The following is a 23526-nucleotide window of genomic DNA, read 5'->3' as shown; positions in this document are numbered from 1 at the left end:
TTTAAGTATAACTATCCTAAAAAAAAAAAAAAAAATTATCTTTGAATATACATGGAAATAAAATACAATATAGTTGAACAAATTTTACATAATATATTTAAAATCTAGTACAAACACTGTTTTTTTTTCTTGTGATATTTGTCTAGACAATAACAATTCATTTTTATTTATAATATTAGCTAATCATTATTATAAAATAATAAAATAATAATTACATAAAACTTAGTTACCCAGTAATACATCATATTTGTTATGATAAAATACAAAAGCCATAAGTGTGGAATATGTGACAGATGAAAATCTCATTTTTATCCTTGAACAAGTTAAAGTGACATCGTAAAAATGATATGTTATAACAAAATGTATAAAAGAAAAGATTATTATTACAATACAAAGGCACATCAGTTTCACAAATTGTAGTCAATAGCTTAATTATAATACATTTTTAATTATTACTAGAAAATGATAATTAAATGAAAGTTAATAAATAATTAAAAAATAAAACCTAATAGGCTTAACATTTTAATTAAATAGTTGCAAGATTTTTAAGCTCATTACTTTGATAATTAGATAAAACAATTATTTTTTTTTTATAAAAAAACTATTCAGTCTAAAATTGTCTAGAAAAATTAAAAGTACGTTTTAAAAAATACAATAAAATAAAGCAAAAAAAAAAAAAAATATACATATATTATAAATAAATGTCTTTAAAAGGAATTGAAATATGAACATTTACAAGTAGTTGTTACCTGCGATTACTATGTACAAATAAAAAATATATATAAAGTTAAATTTTATAGAAATAAAATAAACAAATTACGGGTGAATTGAACACAAATTGGCAATCTGTTAACATGGAATTTATTATTTTACAAGATGATTAGAAAGAACAGAAACAAACAATAAAGTTAACTGGGTGAGGGTTGTTGGTCACCAGAAAACGTGTAGTGTTTCAATCTAGATTTAATTTCAAGATCACGCAATGCCTGTTTTGCACGTGCCCGCACTTCTTCACTGCAAGTGCTATTAAATTTTTTTAATCCTCTACGGTTCATTGCACCAAGTGAAAACATGGGTCGCACTTTGGAAGGGAGTTCGGGCACTTCTTCTGGTATAGTGGCTACTTGCAATGACTGGCAAGTCGAATTTGCTGCAAAATAAAATTTTGATTTAATTCCTTGAACAACACATAGAAAAAAAAAATATGAAATTAAGTTATAATTGAACAGTGATTCCAAATTTAATAAGTCAATAAGACCCGGATTATACAAACAAAAATACGGGTAAAAATAATTTGTACTGATGTAGCAAAATTGCCTATACCAAACGCCTGGTAATGGGAATTTTAAGAATTTAGAACAGTGTTTTTCAACTTTTGTATTATAGCGAGACACAATTAAAATATTTAATACTTTGTGAAAAACAATAATAAAAATAGGAATAATGGGTTATATTAAATATTTATAATTAATTGATAATTCAACTTAAAAATAACAAAGAAAAATATAACATAAAACAGCATTTTAATGAAAAATTTGTGACTGACATTTCTTACATAATGTATCAATAAGTGGTGAAATCTTCGACAAGGCAAATCTAATTTTCACTAATTTTACAAATTATTTATATGACTGTAGTTTTTTTAGAATTTCAAAGCTAACGTTTATCAATTAGAATTATGATAATGATAAAATTTATTTAATGTCGATAACTGATAATCTATTTTATTCACTGTAGAAATTATATCAAATATTTATTAATTTTTTTAAAGTTTCAACAATGTTTGTACATTTTGTGTCATTTAATATTAGTACTTCACGCGACACATTTGGACTTACCCGGTGAAACACCGGTTGAGAAACACTGGTTTAGACAATAACTTACATTGATAAGCAGTCTCAACGCGATTAGATTTCTTTGGACTATTGTGCGCTCGGCTAATGTGCTTATTTCTGGTACTCGTCGTTTCAAAACTGAGACAAAAATTCAATTAGAATAGATCATATATTTTGATGTTATTATATATTGCTTACCCTATATTACAAATGGGACACTTGTAAATACTGGTAGAATCGTCAGAATCAATCATAGGCGTTAGCCGTTGAGCAGCCTCCGACAATGCTGCCAAACGAGCATTTTGTCTAATGGCATGAGCGGACTGTAATTTTTTTGGCTGAATTTTTGCACTGGACCCGTTGGTGTTACGCCCAATGACTTTGCGTAAATCCTTAGCCAGAGCAGAATTGGCAATGCTACTCGATACAGTTGTACCTTTTTCATTATTACGTAATGCACACAGCTTACCCAACAAAGTTATAGCACCACCACTCCATGCTTTATCAGCACTTCTAAAACAAATTATAAGATTATATCAAATCTGACATTGATAATTTACAACTATTCATGTATTTACGGTTTTTGTGTAGAGGAAATGAGATTCTTCAAAGCTTGGTCCAAAATTTCACCCAGCTTGCTAACCATTTTATTTTTTAACTCCTTTCCATTTTCACTGGAGTTCAAATAAATTTATACTTTTAATTTTTGAATTACCATATACATAATTAAAATATGACAGTATAATGTACACACCTATTGGGAGTATCATCAAATTCATGGTCTTTTGCCATGTGTTCGTCGAGTTCTTCTGGTCCTCCTTCTATTATAAGCTTGCAAACCCAACATACCAGCAGGTAATCAGATTTAATTACATTAACTAAAAATACAAATTTATTGTTGAATTATTAGCTAGGGTTAAAACATAAATGATATGAATTGATAATAAATTCTTAATTTTTCCAATAATCAAGCAACAGTAAAAAAACTAATTAGTATTTAAAATTAATATAATTATTATAGTATATTTTTGTCAGGAATTTAAATATTTTACAGTAATACATAATTATTGGAAGTATTAAGGTGATTCATCATACAATAACTTACAACATTTTCTTTTCCAAATTAAGACATGATTGAATTTTTTATATTTTGTAAAAAAAAAAAAAAAACCAAATTAAAAGCTAAATAGGTTTATAGTTTATATAAAATAAAGTGAAATAATTTACTGGGTCTGTTTTGCTTTTATTAGTTTATAGATTATCTGTTAATCATATTTTTTTTTACGTTTGGATGATCCTTATTTACTAAATAGTATTTATAGGTTGGGTAATAAATCCATATAATATGGATATTCATACTGCCCATATATTATACTACTACAAAATAGTGAGTTTTTTCTTTCAAATCTATAATGAAACCACTGAAGAAATTGATTAATATTACTAGAATATCAGTCTGTATGTATGATGGTGGTTATATTAATGAAAATTATACTTTTACATTTATTATAAATTATCATCAATGATTAACATTTATCAAATAAATTACAAACTAAACACATTTATTTATTTTGCTATTTTGTATGAATTTATTTTGTTAGCTATCAAATATCTACTAATAATAGGTTTTGTAACGGCAATATATCATATCTGAAAAGAAGTCAGAACCCTATTTTGTCTTAAACATATTTTCTTAACTTCCTAAATTGGGAAACACTGTAAATAATGTTTTATTTAATTTTATGTTTTTCTGTAGTATTTATCTATAATACAAACCAGAGATGGTTTATATGAATTACTCTATAGCTTTATATATCATAACCAAATATAGTCAATTGTTATAAAAAAGAAAAACGTTTTGAACAGAAAAAAATCTGCACACATTTTTGTAGGGAGATTTTAAATAAAAATTATTTTTACCCTGTAGTGATATCATCAATAAATCAGTTTTTGCGATACCATTTTTTACAAAGAAATTTTAGCCAATATAAGAGGAAATAAATGTTCTATGTTTGATTTTAAAATATTGCATTATTATTATTAGTGTTAAACATATTTTTTCATAAAATATACTAGAAAATCAATGATAGCAACTTACCTAATTCTGGATCTTCAATACTATGAACATCGAGTGAATGAATACGAAAAGCAGCAACACCTTTATAGCATTTATCACACACTTTGCATTTGAAATTCATTTCAGTGTCGGGTTGAGTATCAACTTTTTCCTGCGATAATAAATTTTTGTAATATTTATTATTTTTATATTTTTTTTGAAACTTGTATAAAATATACGGCGACAATAAATTTACTTGATTGTTTTCTGTATTATCCTGTTTACAGTCCAAATCTAATAGGTCTAAACGATTTTCACTAGTAACATCTTGACCATCTCGAGACGAGTTTGAACCGAAATTTTGCAATATAGCCATTTCTTCATCAGTGGCTCCCATTGCACGTTGTAGCTCTGTCCAAGAATAATCATTTACTTCTGTACCAGTTACATTACAATCAGGACCTTCCAATATCTATTTAAATAATAACATTAGCATATATTTATATATATATACACAATAATACATATATTTTAAACAAATTTAACTAGCCTGATTGACTGAACTCAATATTGATCCCAAGCTAATAGAGGAAGACATTTCAAAAAACGTATCGGACTGTGAATGCCAACGTGGTTCAGCTACTTCTTCAGGTTCTTTTGACTCCTTAATATCAGTACTAATTGGAGCAGTGGCTTTATTTTCTTCTATAACTGTCTCTTTTAGGAATTCATTTTCATCAGATTTCTCTAAGACTTCTTGAGGTGTTTTCTGTATAGTTATATCACTTACAGAGGTATTTTTTAATTTTTCATCACAGACTTTTTCTTTTTGCTCTGTAATTAATGGATTTGAATCCGAACAATCTAAATTGGGCTTTACATCAGATAGTGGTGTATCATCAACTTTGTTAGACGTTAGCTGTTGAGTTTTGTTTTCAGTCTTTATATTACGTTTCCGTTTTCTTGACCCAAAGAAAACACCAGGTTTCCTTCTGTTTTTGGCTTTTGGTTTGAAAGGGTTCACTTTAACTGTTTTTTTCTGAGTAGGAAGAATCTTAGAAGTAATTTCTTGACTAGACTCAAAATCAACAAAACTACTACATGATTCATTATTATTATTTGTTGGCTTGTCCTCCTTTTCTATGAGTATCTCTTTGGACAAAGATTCCTCAATGAAATTCTTTTTTCTATTACGTGTTTGTATTTTAGAAACAAAGTTTTCATCAATGGTTTTCTTTTCGGGTAATTTAAGAATTTTTTTCGACGAAGTTTGTATTTTGGGTTTTTTTGCTGGAGTTAATTCCACAATATTTTTTTCTTGATTTTCAATTTTAGCTTTTTTTAATGGAACTGAGGTCTTTTCAAAAGCTTTTGAAGGAATTTCTCTTTTTCTTCGTAACCTATTTTGTTTAATCAACCCAATTTCTATTTCATTCATTAATTTTTTGCCTTTATTTTTTACTACTGCAGGAACAGGAACAGGAACAGGAACAATTTCTTCTATATTTTCATCAACCGATTTAACAATTGGATCAAGAATCTCATTGTGGTCATGCTTAGCAATTTTTTCAGACAATTGTTTAAAATCATAAACTGGTCTTTTACGTTTTTTAGGTAAAATAACTGGGGTGGGTGCTGGAGAAGCCATCAAGGTTTCCTTCATAGCAGCAATTATTTCTTCAGTTTCAGTCTTATTACACGGTAGTGTATTTTCAGCTGGTTTGACTGGGGCACGCATGATGTTAAGACTGCGTAAGAAATCTGGTGCTTCAGAAACGAGCACAGCAGTTTCAGTTACTACTGGCAATGGTTTTTTAATTTTCTTACTAAACGTGGTTAAATTTGATACAGTTGGATTACGGCTGCTTGTGTCAATAGGAACCTAAAATATTTAAATATATAAGAATATGTTTATTTTTTATAATTAATAGAAACACTTTTAGGTCTAAATATACCTTTGAGCATACAGACTTCTTTGTTTTTGAAAGCAGCGTGTAAATTGTAATTATAAATTATTAATTTTTATTTTTTTATTCAAGTATATATACCAGTGGCGGACTGGGATATTAAGGGCCCGGGATGCGTTTTATGAGCGGGATCTGAACTATTACCTATTGGTAGAAACGATTTTATGAGGACCTTATCTTCTTAAGACATCTATTATACTTCAATTTCTTATGTTATTTTTCTGTAGCTATCTATCTTTATAAATGTACAATGCTTTGATTAAAAATAATTAACTAAGGGGATCCTAGATCAAGAAAGTAATTTGAAGGGTTTTACCGAAAGAGCAGAAGAGGGAAAAAAAACTTAGTTTAATAGTATACTCATAAAATAGATATTTAAATACTTTAATAAATTTTAAATAACTCAATAAAAACAATACTTAAGAGATAAAAGTTAAAAATAAATATGTACCTTATACTTTAATTAACAAATTCAAAGTGTTTTTTTTTGTCTAAATTAAGTCATTAATTACTTTTTCAACAAAGAATTTAGTCATTAATAAAATAGGAATAAAAATTTAAAAAAAAAAAAAAATGTTTTTTCTTAAAATCATTATTTTTAATATTAAATTTACTGCCAAAAAATATCAATCAAAATAACAATTTTGTTGAAAGTAAATTTGAAACTTACCAAACTCGTTTATAATTCTTTCAGAGTAGGGAATTTTATCTTTTTCAGTATTTATAAACAGTAGTTTCCAAAAGTTCTTGTCTTATGAAGCTCGCAATGTTCGCATTGTTTTAATAATATTTAGTTTTTAAAAACTATGTTCATAATTGACTTGAGTACAAGCAACATGATTTTATAAAACAATAACACTTAAAATTGTAAAAATATGCGATATAATATGATATGACCTTAAATATCATAAAATATACAATGAAAATATGCAGTTTAGATCCAGGCAGTATAACATATTGTTCATGGTACTATGGCAGTGATCTATTTATAGTATTTGTAATCAATAGTAATAGTAAAAATAATGATAATTATTAATAACGTTTTTTCAAACCCACTACACTAACAAATAATTCTTAAAAGCATTTTATTTCAATTATTTTTTTAAGGGTACATAGGGCCTGGCTAAGTTAAGGCACGGGATGTAATTGCATCCTGGCATCCCTTGCCAATCCGCCAGTGATATATAAAATTTATTTTCAAATTATTATTCAACTATATTTATTGATTGTTAACCATAATGAAATTTGATAGTAAAAGAAAATATTAACCGAATAAAAATTAATTAAGGTGAAAATCATAAAAAAGGGATAATATTTCTTTTAATAAATTATATACTTACGCTATTTATTGTTGCTTGACTATTTCCATTAGGAGTCTCAAATACCAATCGTCTAGTGACTCTTTTAGGAGGTAGATCAGCAATCATACGACTTACACTTTCAGCTATAATAACAAAATATATTAATATATTAAATTATTATTATGTATATATAGGTAATAAAAAAAAAAAATATAATGTTAATGTTTACCATCGCCAGGTTTAGTTTTAACAATTGGTAAAGGAGGTGTAGGTGCAGTTCGTTTAAGACCATGTCGAGCTCTACCATTCTTGCGTCTTCGGAAATTAAAAGGCCTCCAATTTTTTTTTTTAAATTAAATTATAGTTAAAATTTCTGAGAAAATGAAAAAAATAAAAAAAATGTACCTTGATTTTTTATTATTGGGAGATTTGGTTGTGTGAATCATTGTTTTGAGCCATTCTGTATCACCACCACAATCTAATAAGTGTCTATGGAGTTGAGCAATGTCATTTTCCATTTTGCCACATTTAGTGCATTGTGGCAATTCAATTTTTTGTTCTTCACATTCAGATAGCAATCCTTTTCTGCTCAGGTTTCTTTCTGGCCGCTATACATTTTAGAGTTACATTATTAATAATATATTAAGTATAGCATAACAATTATAATTTCAATTACCCATTTTTGAGATGGAAGTTGATCTATTGGTATATCATAATGATGACAAAGCACGTTAGGATGAACATTCCACTTATGATAGAAAATATCCCAAATATTAGAACATGTTGCTGGACATGCTGAACAAATATAACTACGAGGGTATAGCCATTCTCCACTAAATCCTTCAAGTTTTTCTCTTTCAGCATCTGCTCAAAAAAAATTTTTTTTATTCAGGAATAAGGACATTAAAATAATATAATTTTAATTTACCATGAGAACTTGGATATCCATAGGAAGAAGCGGCATCAACCTCCAGTGAACTTATATCTTCCTCAACTGGTGATGGACTAGGATTCAAAGATGGCACCATACGTCTAATTCGATTTTGAATCTCAAGATTCATGTATGATATATCAAAAGGTACTCCTTGTTTGGAAACCAGTTCATTTTTATTATTTAGATAAACATATTGAGTTCCTTTTGCTGATAAATCTTGAATTTCATCTTTTAATTCCTTTTCTTGTGTTTTTACAAGTTTTTTAGACAAAACTACTTTATTAGCTGGTTGTAGTAATTTTTTAGATTTTTTATACTCCAACTTTTTACCATGACCTAAACTCATATGTCGTGCTAAATTTGGCTGTTGAGTAAATCCTTTTTTACAATCTGGGCAATAGAATGGATAACTTTTGGATTCTTCCTTTTTTTTTGGTTCATCTTTTTTCGTCTCTTCTTTCTTTGGATCATCTTTTTTTAGTTCTTCTATTTTAGAATCCTCTTTTTTCTTAGTTTCATCTTTTTTTAGCTCATCAACAAATGATTCTTTTTTTATGTCAATAATTTTTGGTTCATCTATTGGTAATTCAATAATTTCGACTTTAGGAGGTTCTTCTTTTAAATGTTCTTTTTTCATACCATTATCTGATTCTAATTTTATACATAGGTTATTCAAACATATGGTTCTATGATTTTTAGCTAACTCTCTAGAATTAAAACGTTCTTTACATTCAGCACAGCCGTAATATATATCTTCATGATTAGTACACATATGTTTATGTAATGTGTACAAATCAAAAAAGTTTAGTTGACAGTATGTACATATATGACATCTTCTTTTGGGAGGATGCATCTTAGACAAATGACTTTTTCGATCTTCTTCATTTTCTATTTTTTTATCACAATACAAACATAATTCACAAACGTTGGTAATAATATCTGGTAGCTTTTTCACAGTAAGAGATTGTAAGCTAGGAGGATGATTTATCACATGATTTCGTAATTCTAAAGATGTAACAAATGATACACAACATTTGTGACAATGATAGTAGCCTACCTGACCTTTTGTACTCCTCCATTTTTCTACCATTTTTTCAAGACGATCACCTTTAAAGCCTGCAATTTGCATGTCTCGGGTTGTCAGATAATGATAATTAATATGTGCTTTTAAATAGTGTTTCTTAAGAGCACCTCTTCGTTGATAAATACCGGAACACACATTGCATGAATATAGTTTATGTCCATTATTTATAATACTAATTTGAGATTGATCAATTGAAAACACATAGCTTTTCAGGTCAGTTTTGTTATTGTAATAAATATTTTGAGCTTTTTGTTTCGGAGTTACTTTAACTTCAAGAACAACTGATGGCTCTGGTATTTTCCTATTATTGAACACATTGGTTTTTGGCATAACTATAAGACTAGTAGCTGGGGGGCTACTTTTAAAACTGTTTGTTGGAATGCATGAAACAGAAGCACATTGAGGGGGTGTTGAAACTGGTATAAGTGTTGTTTCATTTCGAAATTGTTCCATTTCAATGTCTGTTCCAAGACGTTTAAGCCTTTGGAAAACATCCAGTGGCCTTTCTTGAATTGGATGAACAACAGGATAACGTTGTATTGTGACCTCAGAAGTGAGTGGAAATAACGCTGGAGGAGCGCGTAAACTCTTTTTTTCTGAGTTTGATGGTGGAACAGGATTCAATAAATTCTGTATTATAGATAAATGGCTTTGTTCAGAAGATGTCATATTATTTGAGAAAGAATTATCTGTTGAACATTGTTTTGCTAAATGAAGTTTGTTCACAACGGCATTCAGTCGGCCCCCACCCATCTTTTTAGTAACGGTAGGAGGCATATTATTATGTATCACAGAACCTAGAAAAATAAAATTGAAAATAAATTATTGAAATTAATTAAAATTAATTAATTAAAATGCATTTTTAAACTATTATTTTAATAAAAAAATTTAAAATGGATTACATTTTTTTGTGACTTTAATTAAAATGGAAATAGATAAAATCAGTAAAATCATAGAAAAATAACTAATAATATTTTATTGGTCTTTGGTATAAATATGTTACTTTATTAACTAAGCATATGGTAATTTTTCTTTTTGTAAAGTTGGCTTTAAATTTGAGTGTCTACCAAACTAGAAAAAAACATTAAGTGTTGTACCTGACAATATTGTGATAAAAATGTCAATAATAAGCAAATATTTAAATGAATACTATTAGGAAGGTTTTTTTAGAAATACATTGAAAAATATCTAAATAATTTGACAGTTAAAACAATTAATTTTTGTAACTAACATTTTATTAAATTGCCTATATAAAACTCCTTAAAAAACAGTGTTTTATTTAATAAGAAATTCTAGGCGATTCGGTTTGTAGTAATAAGTAATTAATTCTTATTTAATTTTGTAATTTAGACAAACTAGTTATAACAGTATAATTTATAAACAAAATATTTTCATCATAAAATACCTATTTGTTATGTAAATATTAAAAATGTCAGTATTGTGGATCAATTAATATTAATATAAATAAAAAAAAAATATTTGTTAAATTATTACCTAATACAATGATTTAAATTGTAATATAAACATGTAGTATTAGATTCGCAAAAACACTTTTTTTTAAATAATTAATTGATAGTTTTTATAAAACAAAATGTTATGGAATTTCGAAATCATTTTGCAAATAAATTTATGCAGATTATTAATGGAAAAATTTTCTTATAGCTTAATATTTATTTAACTCTGCCTTCTTTCTACAGTGGTGGAATTAAAGTTTGTTTGAAAGAAGATAATAGGAATATTAATATTCTATACATTATATTATATTTAGTGATTGGTATAAATTGATTTTTCAGGGTCAAACATTGTCAAAGAATTACAAACCCGAACTGAACCGAATTATTACAATTTTTTATTGAACTAAAATTCAAAATCATAATTTTTTTTTATAAATATATTGAAATTATTAAAACTTTACTTACATTATGCAAAATTTAATAATCTAAAACTATATAATATATTATAATAGTATATATAATAATAGGTAATATTATTTCTGATAAAAATTTTAATAATATAGAGTACAAACAACATTTATATTTTTATAAAATATTAAAATAGAAAATTAATTTTAGATTGTTTGATTAAGAATATTTTCAAGTTCCAATTTCGAACATACATTAATGGTTCGGTTCGATTTTCTTTAATTTTGAGTTCAGATTATGAACCGTTCGGTTTGACCATTAATTAAATTATATTATGTATATCTTATCTTTATGACTGATAAAAAAAACATTAAATAAATCTGTGATAAAAAAAAACCAGGAGGAGTGCGATTACTATTATATGTTTATATATCTTTGGTCGCTCCTTCCCATAAATCTGCTCCTGCCTCTCTATAATATTATTGGTATATTGATATTAACTTTTTAACATATTAAGCTGCACAAGACAACAATACTGTATTCATTAGAGACAAAATCTACCACGAGGTATGAAATAGAAATAAAAGACATCAACGATCATTTTTTCACGAGTAATTGTGTTTTTATTTTTACTGCGTTCACCGCATGATGGTGTGGACATTATAGTACGCGGGCTGTATTTGCCAACTATTAATAGTTACCCAATCGTAGTTCGACCTTGGACATTGTGACTTTTACACAACCCCAGTGTAGCTATTATATGTTAGTTTTATTTTTATTCGTTCATACACATGGCATAGAAAAATGCACGCAAAATAAGTTTTAGCATATAAAAGACTACACAAGTACCCAAAACAACTACGTGTGTGGTTATATATAACAAAATAAATTTTAACAAAATCATTAATTTTACAAAACTTGTATTTAGGTACTTACCACCATGTGGAAACGACATGTTCCGGGAATGGTGCAAACTGCTTCCCAACATATCAAATGCTGATCGAGTCAAACGAGATGTACGTTATGCGAATCGTATTTATCTGTAACATAAGGAAATACGCACATAAACAAAAAGACTACATTGTAAATTATTTTTAAATTTTTATCCAGGTTAATATATCGGAAGAGAAGAAAGAGAGAGCGTCTTATTGTAAAAGGCTTCGTGTGTACCCGCACGAATCGTACAATAATGAAAAAGAAACGATTTCGTTGCCGGAATAAAAACAAAACCCAAAATGACGAGTAACTATTCATTCTAAGTAGTTGGTAAGGACTCAGTACACAAATACACAATGTTATTTTCGCATATTATTATTATTATTATTATTATTACAGGAAAACGCCCGTGTAAATTATCGTATATGATCTAAAATCCGTTTCATAGGGCTTGAGAGCCTGAATTCCGTGGTCACAGAACACTACTTGTACATTCAACTAAAAAATGGGTAAATTAAAACAGAGAACAGTGTATTATACTTACAGGCAACCTGTAGTAAAAATATTTAATATCTAATATATTGTACAGGTAATATTATTTTACATTATATGTACAGTAATATTATATTTATATTTCAAATAACGAATAAAAAATAATAGTACTCGTATTTTAATAATAATAACATTATATATACAGTCGATTCTCGATAATTCGAAGTTGACGGAACTGTTGAAAATTTTCGAATTACCGAGAGTTCGAATTGTTGAATAGTTCGAAAAACGAGAGTAAAAAAAAAAAAAATTTGCATAACTGACTCAAGAGAAAAATTTCGTTTTTTATTATTGTACATAATTATTAATTATTTCAGCAAATTATGTGGTATTAGTTATTTATTGTTTTTAAAATTTAAATTTTAACTATATAATAATTATACTATGTAAATTAAATTATTATTTTTTGAAGAAATCCGTAATGGTTTTCTGCTTCATTGAATTTAGTTTCATTTTTTCAATAGTATTTTTTGAATTTGACGCACTCATCACAAGAACTTTACAACTGACCAAACGAAACTAAAATAAAACTACATTCGGCTGACGGCTATCGAAGAGATAAATTACGATTAATGACGATTAAGAAATAAAACGATAACATTCTTACAATATTAATTCTATAGTTATCGAAAATAATATGTTAAATTTCTACACGATTGTGTAGTAAATTATTAATAAAAAGATTATAAGAATACAGATAAAATAAATTTTCTGAGTATAATTTGAATTGCCGAACGTTGAACGGATGATACTTTGAATAATTGTCAAGTGTTAGTTGCAAGTTTTTCCAAAATTTAATTTAGAATTACTGAGTGTACTTGAATGCATTGTTTTTATTCGAATTACCGCGTGATTTTCAAGGAACCGAGCATTTACTTTAAATTACCGAAGGTCTGAATTATCAAGAGTCGACTGTATATATATATATATAATTAGTTTAAATTTTAAAAATTAAATAAAAATTATTTGAATAGTAAAAGTGTGACAAATTATTTCAAGTAATTATTGATAATTAATAATTTTATTTTCCTGCTGAAAACAGACACGAGAATATTTTAATATATAAAAATATTATATATAATGATATTCTATAAAACTATACATTCCAAGGGCGTTCTCATGGGGGGATATGTGAGACAAGATGGATCACCCCCATGGCCTTTTTTTTTAATGAATTTTATTTTCATAGTCAACTAATTCAAACATCTAACTCCGTTATCTAGGTCTGATACTAGACAAACGTTTAACCTGGGCCGAGCACATAAAAAAACAACCAATCCAATTAAACACCAGATGTAAATCCCTCTATATGTTCCTCGGTAAAAACTCCACAATTAGCCTTAAAAAACAAACTTCTACTATATAAAACATTACTAAAACCAATGTGGTCTTACGGCATCCAACTATGGGGTTTCGCTTAAAAAAAAACATTAATAAAATACAACGTTTTCAGTCTATAACATTATGTATGATTACAAAAATGCCTTTCTACATTTCAAACCACACACTTCACTCCGATTTAAACATACAAACAGTTTCAGAAGTAGTAAAATCATTCTACAAATTATTTCGCTCCCAACTGGTAAATCATTCAACCCTTTGATCCATACCCTTGACTCTATCAACATACCTGGAAATCCGCCGAGAAGGTTAAAAAGAATCTGGTGTAGAGACCTAGTAACAATGTAATAAAAATAAAAAAATAAAAATAAATAGTTATAAGTATTATATTATAAATTATATAAGTTCAAATAAGCCATACATTTAAGTCCTTCACGTCATAAATACTACTGTTGGGTAGTTTCTTAAACTCATGTAAATTATTCTAAAAAAAAACACATAACACTGCACATGTGCTTATTGTAAAATTTACCCTTAGAGATTGAATATTTTCTAAAATAAATTAAAAAAAAAAAAATGGTGAACTACTATTTCGTAATAATACAATAAATATTATTTTGACTCGTTATCATTTTCCACACATTGGTAGGCAGATGACGGACATAGAACCTATAAACAAATTACGACAAATGTTTAAAAGTTTATGATGACAGACGATGGTTACAGATTAATATCTTTATCGCTGTTTTTGTTTTATAATACAAAGTAATATTATTACTTAATGTTTTATAATTAGCTAAATTCATAAATTGATATAAATAATAAATTATTATCATAATACTACCGAACAATGATACAATACGAGCATTTTACTATCTGTAGTGTATGAAAATGAAACGAAATAATTCAAGCAGGATATTACATATGTTAAAAATGTATATAATTTGTAAATTTAACATTATAATTAAAAATATAATATATTGTAATTTATTATGTTGATTTAATATAGGAGAGTGTGCCCGGCTCATTTTTTAATACATTTTCAAATCCCTCCCAATTAAAAACCCTGAGAACATCTTTGATATGTTCAAATCCATTGAAAGTTAATTTTGGTATGAACTTGGTCATTTTTAAAGCGACCATTATAGTTTACTCATCAGGGGCGACTCCAGCGCCTTGGTTAGGGAGGGGACCAAGTTATAATTTTACATTATCTTATAACAAAAAGAAAATAACAATTTTTACAACACAAATTCAAGTCGTCTATTTTTAAAATTGACAAAAATATCAATAATATGATCTATTTGATCTAGAATATCTACTTTATGATATACATTAATTAGACATAATGCAGATAAAATAGACAAAATTAGACAATAATCTTCAGTCATCATTGAACGAAGTCAGGTTTTTAGTCTCTGAAGTGTGGAGAAACTGCTTTCAACCGTCATACCTCTATGGCTATATCTATATACTTGTATTATAGTACATATTTTAATATGCATTTTTTAATAACAATACATTTTTTTATAAATATGGTACGGGGTTGGGGGGGGGAGAGACGCGGCCCCTAGAGCCGCTCCTGGTACTCAAGAATATCACCAAATTCATACTAACTGATTAGTCGAAATAATATTAATCACTATCGTCAAAGTTTCTACGATAAATTCTTAGCAGTTTTTTTTTTTACCAAAAAAAATGTCCACGGTTTGCAAATTAAACAATAAACAGTTGTACACAGCAGTGTCCGTTTACCGAATTCCTTTCGACGTTGATGCTATTTTTTTACCGTCATCGCGTGACTCATGAATCTAATCTAATACAAATTTACGTTAAAATCGAACGCAACAACAACTTAGACAAACAGTATTAACCTAACTTTACACTAAAAGTCTGTATCTGATTTTAGTGGACGGACATCAATTTTCGCCATTAAATAGTGCAGTCCAACAATTATTATATTCGGTCGGCCGGCTTACGGGATCTCGATGTCACGATGGTCTAGGCGAAAAGTTTAGTAACAAAACAACCACTTCTGCAGTCGCCCGCGAAAGGTCAACGAATAAAATGTTCCGCATTCGATGGTCACGTGCACGATTAAGTATTGTAGAGTGACCAGCCGTATCGATTTCAGATGTTACATATCCCGTCCGACGCACGCACAGCAATGATAAATTTGTTTTAGGTAAGTCCGGAGAGACGGCTATTTGCTTATAACTATTAAATGTTAATTGACCTATCGAGATGAAATACAATGACGTGACGTAGCATTGAATATACTTTCCGTATATTGAATATACGTTTTCAAACGAGATACACATATACTAACATGAACCTACATAACCACAAACACACACTATCTCGAGAACGTTATAGTACCTCGTAGAATTCAAATCGTACACGATATTTGGATGTGGACGGGGCCTTGTCGGACGATAAAAATATAACATCAGATGTTCGGAGAATTGCACACGAGGTCCACGAAAATCAATAATGCTGCGAATTTCATCCTGTCGATTTTGCGATACGATAATAATAATAATATTAATATAGTGGTTATAGTAATTAACCGTAAACAACGTTCAGCGTAGGTTTCTTCGATCTGGATACCTCAAAGGCACAATACACAACAACACAATAACATTGTTCCTGCTGAGAACATAATTTCATTCTTACATAATAAAATACGTATGAATCTAAAGTGTACACGTGTAAATTGTTGGGCGCATCGACGTGTGTGGACACATGTTTTTACGCGAGACCTAGATCTGTGTACGACTCGTAATGCAGCATCGTCGCATTCTCAGGACCGCGGCGGTGTTATCTCACCGATACGTATACAGTGACGTGTTACCCAACCCTTAACTAAAAACGAGTGGAAACGCGCACCAGACGTTATTGAAATCGTTCGAAACCGCGGTAATCGTACAAGCTCTCGTAAGTACCCTCCACAAGACCGTCGTATTTGTTTCATGCTTTTCGTTGTAATATTATATTTCGTGAACAAAATTCGACGCGCAGTGATATGCAAATAACGCTACTCACACGATTCCTGCGTACGTAGCGCAACTGTATCGCCGCCGAGGGAAGAGACCTATGACCGCTTTTTTTGTTTACTAAAAATAAAATTGATTTATGATGCAATCGCTGTTCCATTTGTATATTTTTGTTATCGGCCGTATGTATTCAAACTGCAGTTCTATGTTTTAATTCAACGAATTTAGTCACCTCCTAAGATTTCTTATTAAACGAAGAGGACTTTGTCACACAACATCATTCGTTATCGTAATCGTGTATATTATAGTCACATCACTTTCCGTAAAACTAAAATAGTTAACATTATAAATATATGTTGGAGCACGTTGACCTCTGGTGAAATTTAAAGAGAACATTTTATGCGATCCCATTTTACAACACCAATTACAACTTAATCAATTTTAAGCAATAGCACTCAAAATACATTCAATAATTATTGGATCATCAGAAAACGATGCCATAAGACTTTTTTACGTGTTTCGAGCTCTCGGAATTTTTTTTTTTTTTAGACATTCATAATAGGACAATATTATTCTTGTAATATGCGAGCGAGACCTTCTGTTTAGGAATTTTGTTTGTTAATTGAAACTGAGATAACAATTGTTAGTGTGCCCACGGCACTCTTTCGATAAAGTTGTTTTTCATTTTAAACTTAAATTGATAAGTGTTATTTGCAAACATTAACAAAGACTAAATGGTTTATTTACAAATGCAACTGTACTGCTGCAAGCCGAATTAGTAGTAAAGGTAACAGTTATTACGATTATATTAAAAAAAAAAAAATTAGAAAAATAAAAATTATATTAAAAATATACTACTATAAATTATAGTGAAAAACAAATATATATTCCTGATGAACAAATTAATTAAGTTCATTGATGAGATTTATGTAAGATAGGTGACAATAATCATACAAAACAGTATAGCTAATAAGCATAATAAGCATATAAAGATACTAAAAGCAAGATAATACAAAATTAACCACAATACTATATTGAATACAGAATGTTTTAAAAATGTTTAATATTTCGTCATACGTTCATGAAACATAACAAAATATTGTACAGCAAAAACTTAAATGCGTAATTATTCATAATTTAAACAATCACAAGTTGTACAGTTAAAAATACAGATTAAATTAAAAGTATAAAAATATTCATATAATTCTTTCATGTTAAACTGTAAATCAATCACAAAAATTATCCAAAAAATGCAATACAATAATATTCTGAATAAAAACTCAATAGATATAAAACCTTAGGTTGTACATTTGTCATACTATAATACTAAAAGATAAAAGTTGTACAAATGATTTTTTAGGAAATTAACATTGAAAGATTTTCCAACATTTAAAAATATACTGAAATAATGTTACATAAATATAAAAACTTAATGCAACGTACACTTAAATAATAATTTTACTGAGTCTTTTGTTCTAAACACAAGTGGCCTTTTCCTAACCGAGTTTAGAACACAGATAGTGCACCTGGCCGACTATCCACGAAGGTTACCATTACGTAATCATACTTGTTTTCTGTATATCCTGATACTTTTATCAATACACTAATATAAAAAATATAACGTATCGAAAAACTTTTAATATAATATTTAATTAGCATGTATTTTCAATTAAAACATCAATAAATGTTTTTTTAGGCGTTCATTTTACATAAAAATTAAAATAAATTAGTAAACTCAAATAAAATTATGTACTTTAAATTTAAATTTAGTCATATAAAATGATAAAGTTTTTAATAATTTATATTTATAATTGTGATAGGGTGTTATAGAATTATTAATTAATCGAAAATGGACATAAAAAAAAAAAAAAAATTAAATTAAATCGTCATTGGACTACTAGATTTTTATACACAAGGACATTATTCACCTAGTGAACTTTACGTTTAATTTTGTAATAAATTGTCAATAAATATTTCTGAAGTTTTTAACTGTAACTCGTTGATTTTAGATTTACTGGGTGGAACATACAACATTTTAGAGATCGTGAATTAAACCAAATTGTTTTGATACACATACAGCAAAAACTACGAAAAACCCCAAAACATTTTATTACGCGCAAAATGTGAAAAATAATTTATTATTTATAGATTATTATACATTTATAATAATTGAACTTCAATTTAATTTAAGAAACAAGAAAATAAATTAAAACTTGATATTCATTCAATTTGAATACATAACTTTGAAAAATATATATACATAATATTTTAACAATTACTTAATAATACTATTTTATAAGAATCCATCTTTGTGTTGAACTATTTTATAACAACAAATGTCCAAACTAATATTACATTTAAGTCTATGTGGTATATTTTATAACAATCAAAGCTGTTTAAAAATAATAACAATTATAAAGGATAATAATAAAATTATTGATGATAATTTTCAAATCAAATTAAATAAAATATTTAATAAGTAGAAAACAATATTTTATATAATATTTGGTCTAATAAATTAATTAATTTAATTAATATGAATTATTAAAATAGTAAAATTAAAATTAATCATTATAAAACTTTTTTAATATAAGTAATTATACAACTTATTAATCATCAGAAATATGTTAAGAATTAAGCTTGTGTGTAATATTTATAAATAACCATAGATATAGGTACTATTCTAATAATACATTAGATGTAATAGTGTATAGCGTTTATTTTATTGTTATTATTTTAAATTTTATCATTAGATAATCTATAGGTTACAAATGGTTTTGTATTATATATTCTAATTGGTAATTCATTTAATGCCAAGAGAGTGTAAATCAAATAATTTATTTTATTTTAATATTAATTTAAACAACAATCAATTATCTAGAATATATCTATAAAAGATCCACTTGATTATAAAATTTTTAAAATTTTATTAATATTATTGGATTTTTACATTTCTTATTGATGAATGTGGGAGGATATATTTAAAAATAAATATTTGTTTGCTAGAATAATATAAAACATTTAAGATAAAAGTCAGATAATTAATTATTTTTATCAAATATTAAAAACTATTGAGTAAAATCATTCCCTATGGTAGTTAAATAACAAAGAAGATGTATATTTCATTATTTACTTACATACTAATAACATTCACATGTTTGGTGAGCAACTGAATGATACTGAATAATACAAAAGAACACACAGATAAACAAAAGGTATAACGGAAAAAAAATTTCAATTTAAAACACTATTTTAAAGAATATTTAAAACTCAAGAAAAATGTGTACACCAAAAACGATAAAAATATTAAAACTGATGAACACACAAACAACTGAGAATATTTGTAAATATTCATACGCTATATTATTAATAGTATGGGTAGTAGGTACAAAGATATGTAAATATGTTGAAATTATAATAGCTGGTTAGTGTTAATTTACTAGTAAATAAAAATTCTTAAGTAACTACTAACTTCATTATAGTATTTTTATGAATATAAATAATAAGTTTAAGGATAAATAAAAAGTTCTTCCTGGATTAAAAAAGTTTACTAAATTTAATTTAATATTTTGTCTATGTGTATAGTTATAATAGTATGTAATTTTATGTAAAATTTAACTTAAATAAATATATCAAAATAATATACATAAATAAAAAAATAACAAATACACTTTTTCCTATTTTTAACTTTTAAATATATTATAACACTAATACTTTTTTGAAGATAAATAAAATGTTCTTACAAGGTTAAAAGGTACATTGATAAATACCAATTTTTCATCAGATATAGAAAAATTTTCATAAAAACCTATTGTAATATTAAGCTATTTTAAATAAAATTGATTTTATTATTTATATACACTTAGATACTGTTGCTAGAAATATATTATATGAGGAAGACTGTTGAATTTCAAATTGATCAATTCATCTACGTATGTCATATACATAGATAAGAGTATAATATAACATATGACAGTAAATGTATGTATGACTTAGATGGGTACTAAAAATCATATGATAATTGAACATTTATATGATATTAACCATATAAAAAAAATATTAAAAAAGCAAAAATCAATATAATATAAAAAAACATGAACAATTAAAACTTGAAATTATATGGTTTTATGGTACAATTAATGCATTATGACTCCTTAGTAAGTAAAATGTATTGTTAACTTATATGAGATTAAACATAAAAAAACTAATAGTATCAAAAACTTTGGAAGAACAATACATTTAACAATAACAACATAAGCTGCAATTCTATAGAATTCAATTTATTCAGTAGTTTAGTGTTATTATTCAGTAAATGTTTTTCATTAAAAGAATAAAATATATTAATTTATACATGTTTACTGTATTCTATAACCTTTTAACTTTTGAAAATACATATATATCAACTTAAGTATAAGATTAAATATCACCATCCTCTTTATCAATACAATAATAGACAAGTATACTAACTAGGTAAAACTAGTTATTAAAATAACCCCTAAAAGTTATAAAATAGATTTTTAACTAAACAATGCAAAAGACTTGGCGAAGTAAAATAACATTTCTAGTAAAAAAAATACCAAGGTGGAAATGGTAACTATTTAAATGAGATTGTAATATAGAGTAATATCGAAAATAGGTTGACAAGCATCAACTATAGGCAACATACGTTCACTACCAACAAATATATTTACAGTTCACAGAAGAGTTGAAAATATAGTTAAATATAGGCTTTTGGACCAAGAGACTTGTACAAGCCATATGTGGCAACGCCCAACCGTTACACTGAGTGAGGAATTCTGTTCTGAAATTGTTGGTCAATAAATATTTAATTGGTTAGAGTCAAAACTACTAACATCATCCCTTAAAAGAAAAACCATAAGTAAGGAAAGTACACTATCTCTTGAATAGGTGAAAAGGGACACATGAATACTAACTATACAAAGAGAGAAACATACGACCGACACAAAAAGTGAAAAATATTTTTGGTCCTGACAGCGGATCATTTAATTTCCAGGAAAACGACCACGACCATCACAAGAGAACACACGCGCGCACAAATGGCAAGCGTGGCGCACCAAACGTCAGAGACGGCGACGCCGAGGACGATATCAACGTGAAATGAGAACGAATAAAATATTAAAATAAAAACAATAATCTGATTTACTGACGCGAAAACGTGGGCGAGCGGTGGAGGTCGCGAAAAAATACGTATACATCATCGCCGAGTACGTGTTGGTTTATCGATTATTTTCGTACTTTTTACCTGAGAAAACCCTCCTCGGTCTGCTCGGGGTGGCGAGTCGTGTGTCAGCTTTGAACAGAGCGGCCGCCGCGCCAACGACAGCAAGAGCAGGAGCAGCAGCAGCAGCAATTGTAATGGGATAACGACGACGTTATCACCATTTTTCGTGTACCGTTATCATCACCGTAGTGATGTTAAACGAACACGTATAATGGATGTGATGAACTTTGAGTCAAGTACCCGAAATTCCGTATTTTAAAAAAATTTTACAATAATATTATGTAACATTTCGGGATATATTCTGCGGCGCAAGAGTCTGTAGTCCGCGGGGTAGTTGAGAGGAGAGCAGGGTGGTGCACCCGCGGTGGTTATACTTTTCACTCGTTACGAAGACGAGACGATGTCGGTCGGGGCGTTGAAATCATAAGCGGCGAGAGCGCTACGCCGCGAGAGCGATGAGGCGATGGGAGAGGGGAAGGACACGAACAGGCGAGGGATGTTTCACGCGGCGGCCAACGACGACATGATGATCCCGTGCGGAAGACCGCCGTGGACGTCGGCGGCTGTCTTGGACATAACACACGCGCGCACGTACGCACGCACACTCACGCACACTATTCGGCGATGTCGTCGAAAAGTTGTCGTTTCGGGTGTCCGTCCACGGTGATCGGGTCGTTGAAAAACCACGTAGGAATGAGAGACGCACACGGAGAAGCAATGAGCGAATACGAGTGGGAGAGAGAGAGAGAAAGAGAGGATAAGAGAGAAAGAGCGAGAGAGAGAATAACAAAGTTTTGCGGCGCACACGCACGCACAACCGCACACACGCACACGCAATCGTCGTCGGAACGCGCACAGGGGGAGAGTACGTGGTGTGTCGAACGGCGCGAACGGGAAACGCGTATACTGCTATGCGAGCACGGGCGGAGGAACCGGGGCCGCGATACGTGGTGTAGTGCAGCGGCGGGCAGAGGCAACGACGACGGGCTGCGGCGACAGCAGCGTGTGCGTGCGTGCGCGGCCGCGGTGTGCGTGCTCGAGGTAACGGCGGCGGTGGGGGAAAGGACCCGCCTTGACGCGTTGGAACACCGACAAGCCGTAGCGCAGCGCCGTGCGAGCTGGCTGTTTTATAAAACGTTCCTTTTTTTTTTTTCCTTCTTCGTCTTCTTCTTCTCTATTTCTCTCCCCCTCGCTTTAGCGGTGTTTTAAAAATGTTACGCGCCGTGTATAATACGCGTAATATATTATAATAATATACGTTCACGGTGTGCCCGCGCGAGACGATACTCACTCGGGTTTTCGTCGTTAGGCGCACCGGCTATGCAATGTCACGACAGACAAATTTGCAGTCCGAACGGTGGACGTGGATCGCGCTGTCCCGAGATCGGGCGCGCGCGCATGACACGCACGACGCATCGTA

At 29.0% G+C, this 23526-nt stretch overlaps 1 protein-coding gene across 3 annotated transcripts; it reads right to left on the bottom strand.

Annotated features, from left to right (window-relative positions):
• Positions 1–684: 684 nt before the first annotated feature.
• Positions 685–23238, bottom strand: LOC112693687. 3 transcript variants are annotated; one of them, XM_025568875.1, is made up of 16 exons: positions 22128–23238; positions 11976–12079; positions 8088–9974; positions 7836–8023; positions 7565–7767; positions 7389–7504; positions 7199–7302; positions 5847–5864; positions 4442–5773; positions 4148–4363; positions 3934–4063; positions 2590–2713; positions 2414–2509; positions 2034–2345; positions 1885–1973; positions 685–1150 (listed from the first exon to the last, which is right to left on the bottom strand). In XM_025568875.1, exons 2-16 carry the CDS (start codon positions 12025–12027, stop codon positions 909–911), a joined length of 5109 nt encoding a protein of 1702 aa, XP_025424660.1. In that variant the 5' UTR covers positions 12028–12079; positions 22128–23238; the 3' UTR covers positions 685–908. The 3 variants fall into 3 exon arrangements, with proteins under 3 accessions (XP_025424660.1, XP_025424659.1, XP_025424661.1); XM_025568874.1 differs by having other exon boundaries at positions 2034–2348; positions 22128–23236; XM_025568876.1 differs by lacking the exon at positions 5847–5864 and having other exon boundaries at positions 686–1150; positions 2034–2348; positions 22128–23234.
• Positions 23239–23526: the final 288 nt, after the last annotated feature.

The sequence above is a fragment of the Sipha flava genome, unplaced genomic scaffold, assembly GCF_003268045.1.
Source record: "Sipha flava isolate LNK unplaced genomic scaffold, YSA_version1 89_pilon_pilon, whole genome shotgun sequence".
Taxonomy (NCBI): domain Eukaryota; kingdom Metazoa; phylum Arthropoda; class Insecta; order Hemiptera; family Aphididae; genus Sipha; species Sipha flava.
The sequence above is the reverse complement of the archived record's forward strand: the minus strand, read 5'-3'. Positions and strand labels throughout refer to the sequence as shown.

What these genes read in the sequence shown, in the direction of transcription:
- LOC112693687 (XM_025568874.1), bottom strand. Translation starts at nt 12,027, where the DNA reads ATGTTGGGAAGCAGTTTGCACCATTCCCGGAACATGTCGTTTCCACAT. An exon ending in TAAAACTAAACCTGGCGATG is followed by an intron (nt 7,303 to 7,388) that starts GTAAACATTAAC and finishes TTGTTATTATAG; the next exon opens with CTGAAAGTGTAAGTCGTATG. An exon ending in ATAATACAGAAAACAATCAA is followed by an intron (nt 4,064 to 4,147) that starts GTAAATTTATTG and finishes TTATTATCGCAG; the next exon opens with GAAAAAGTTGATACTCAACC.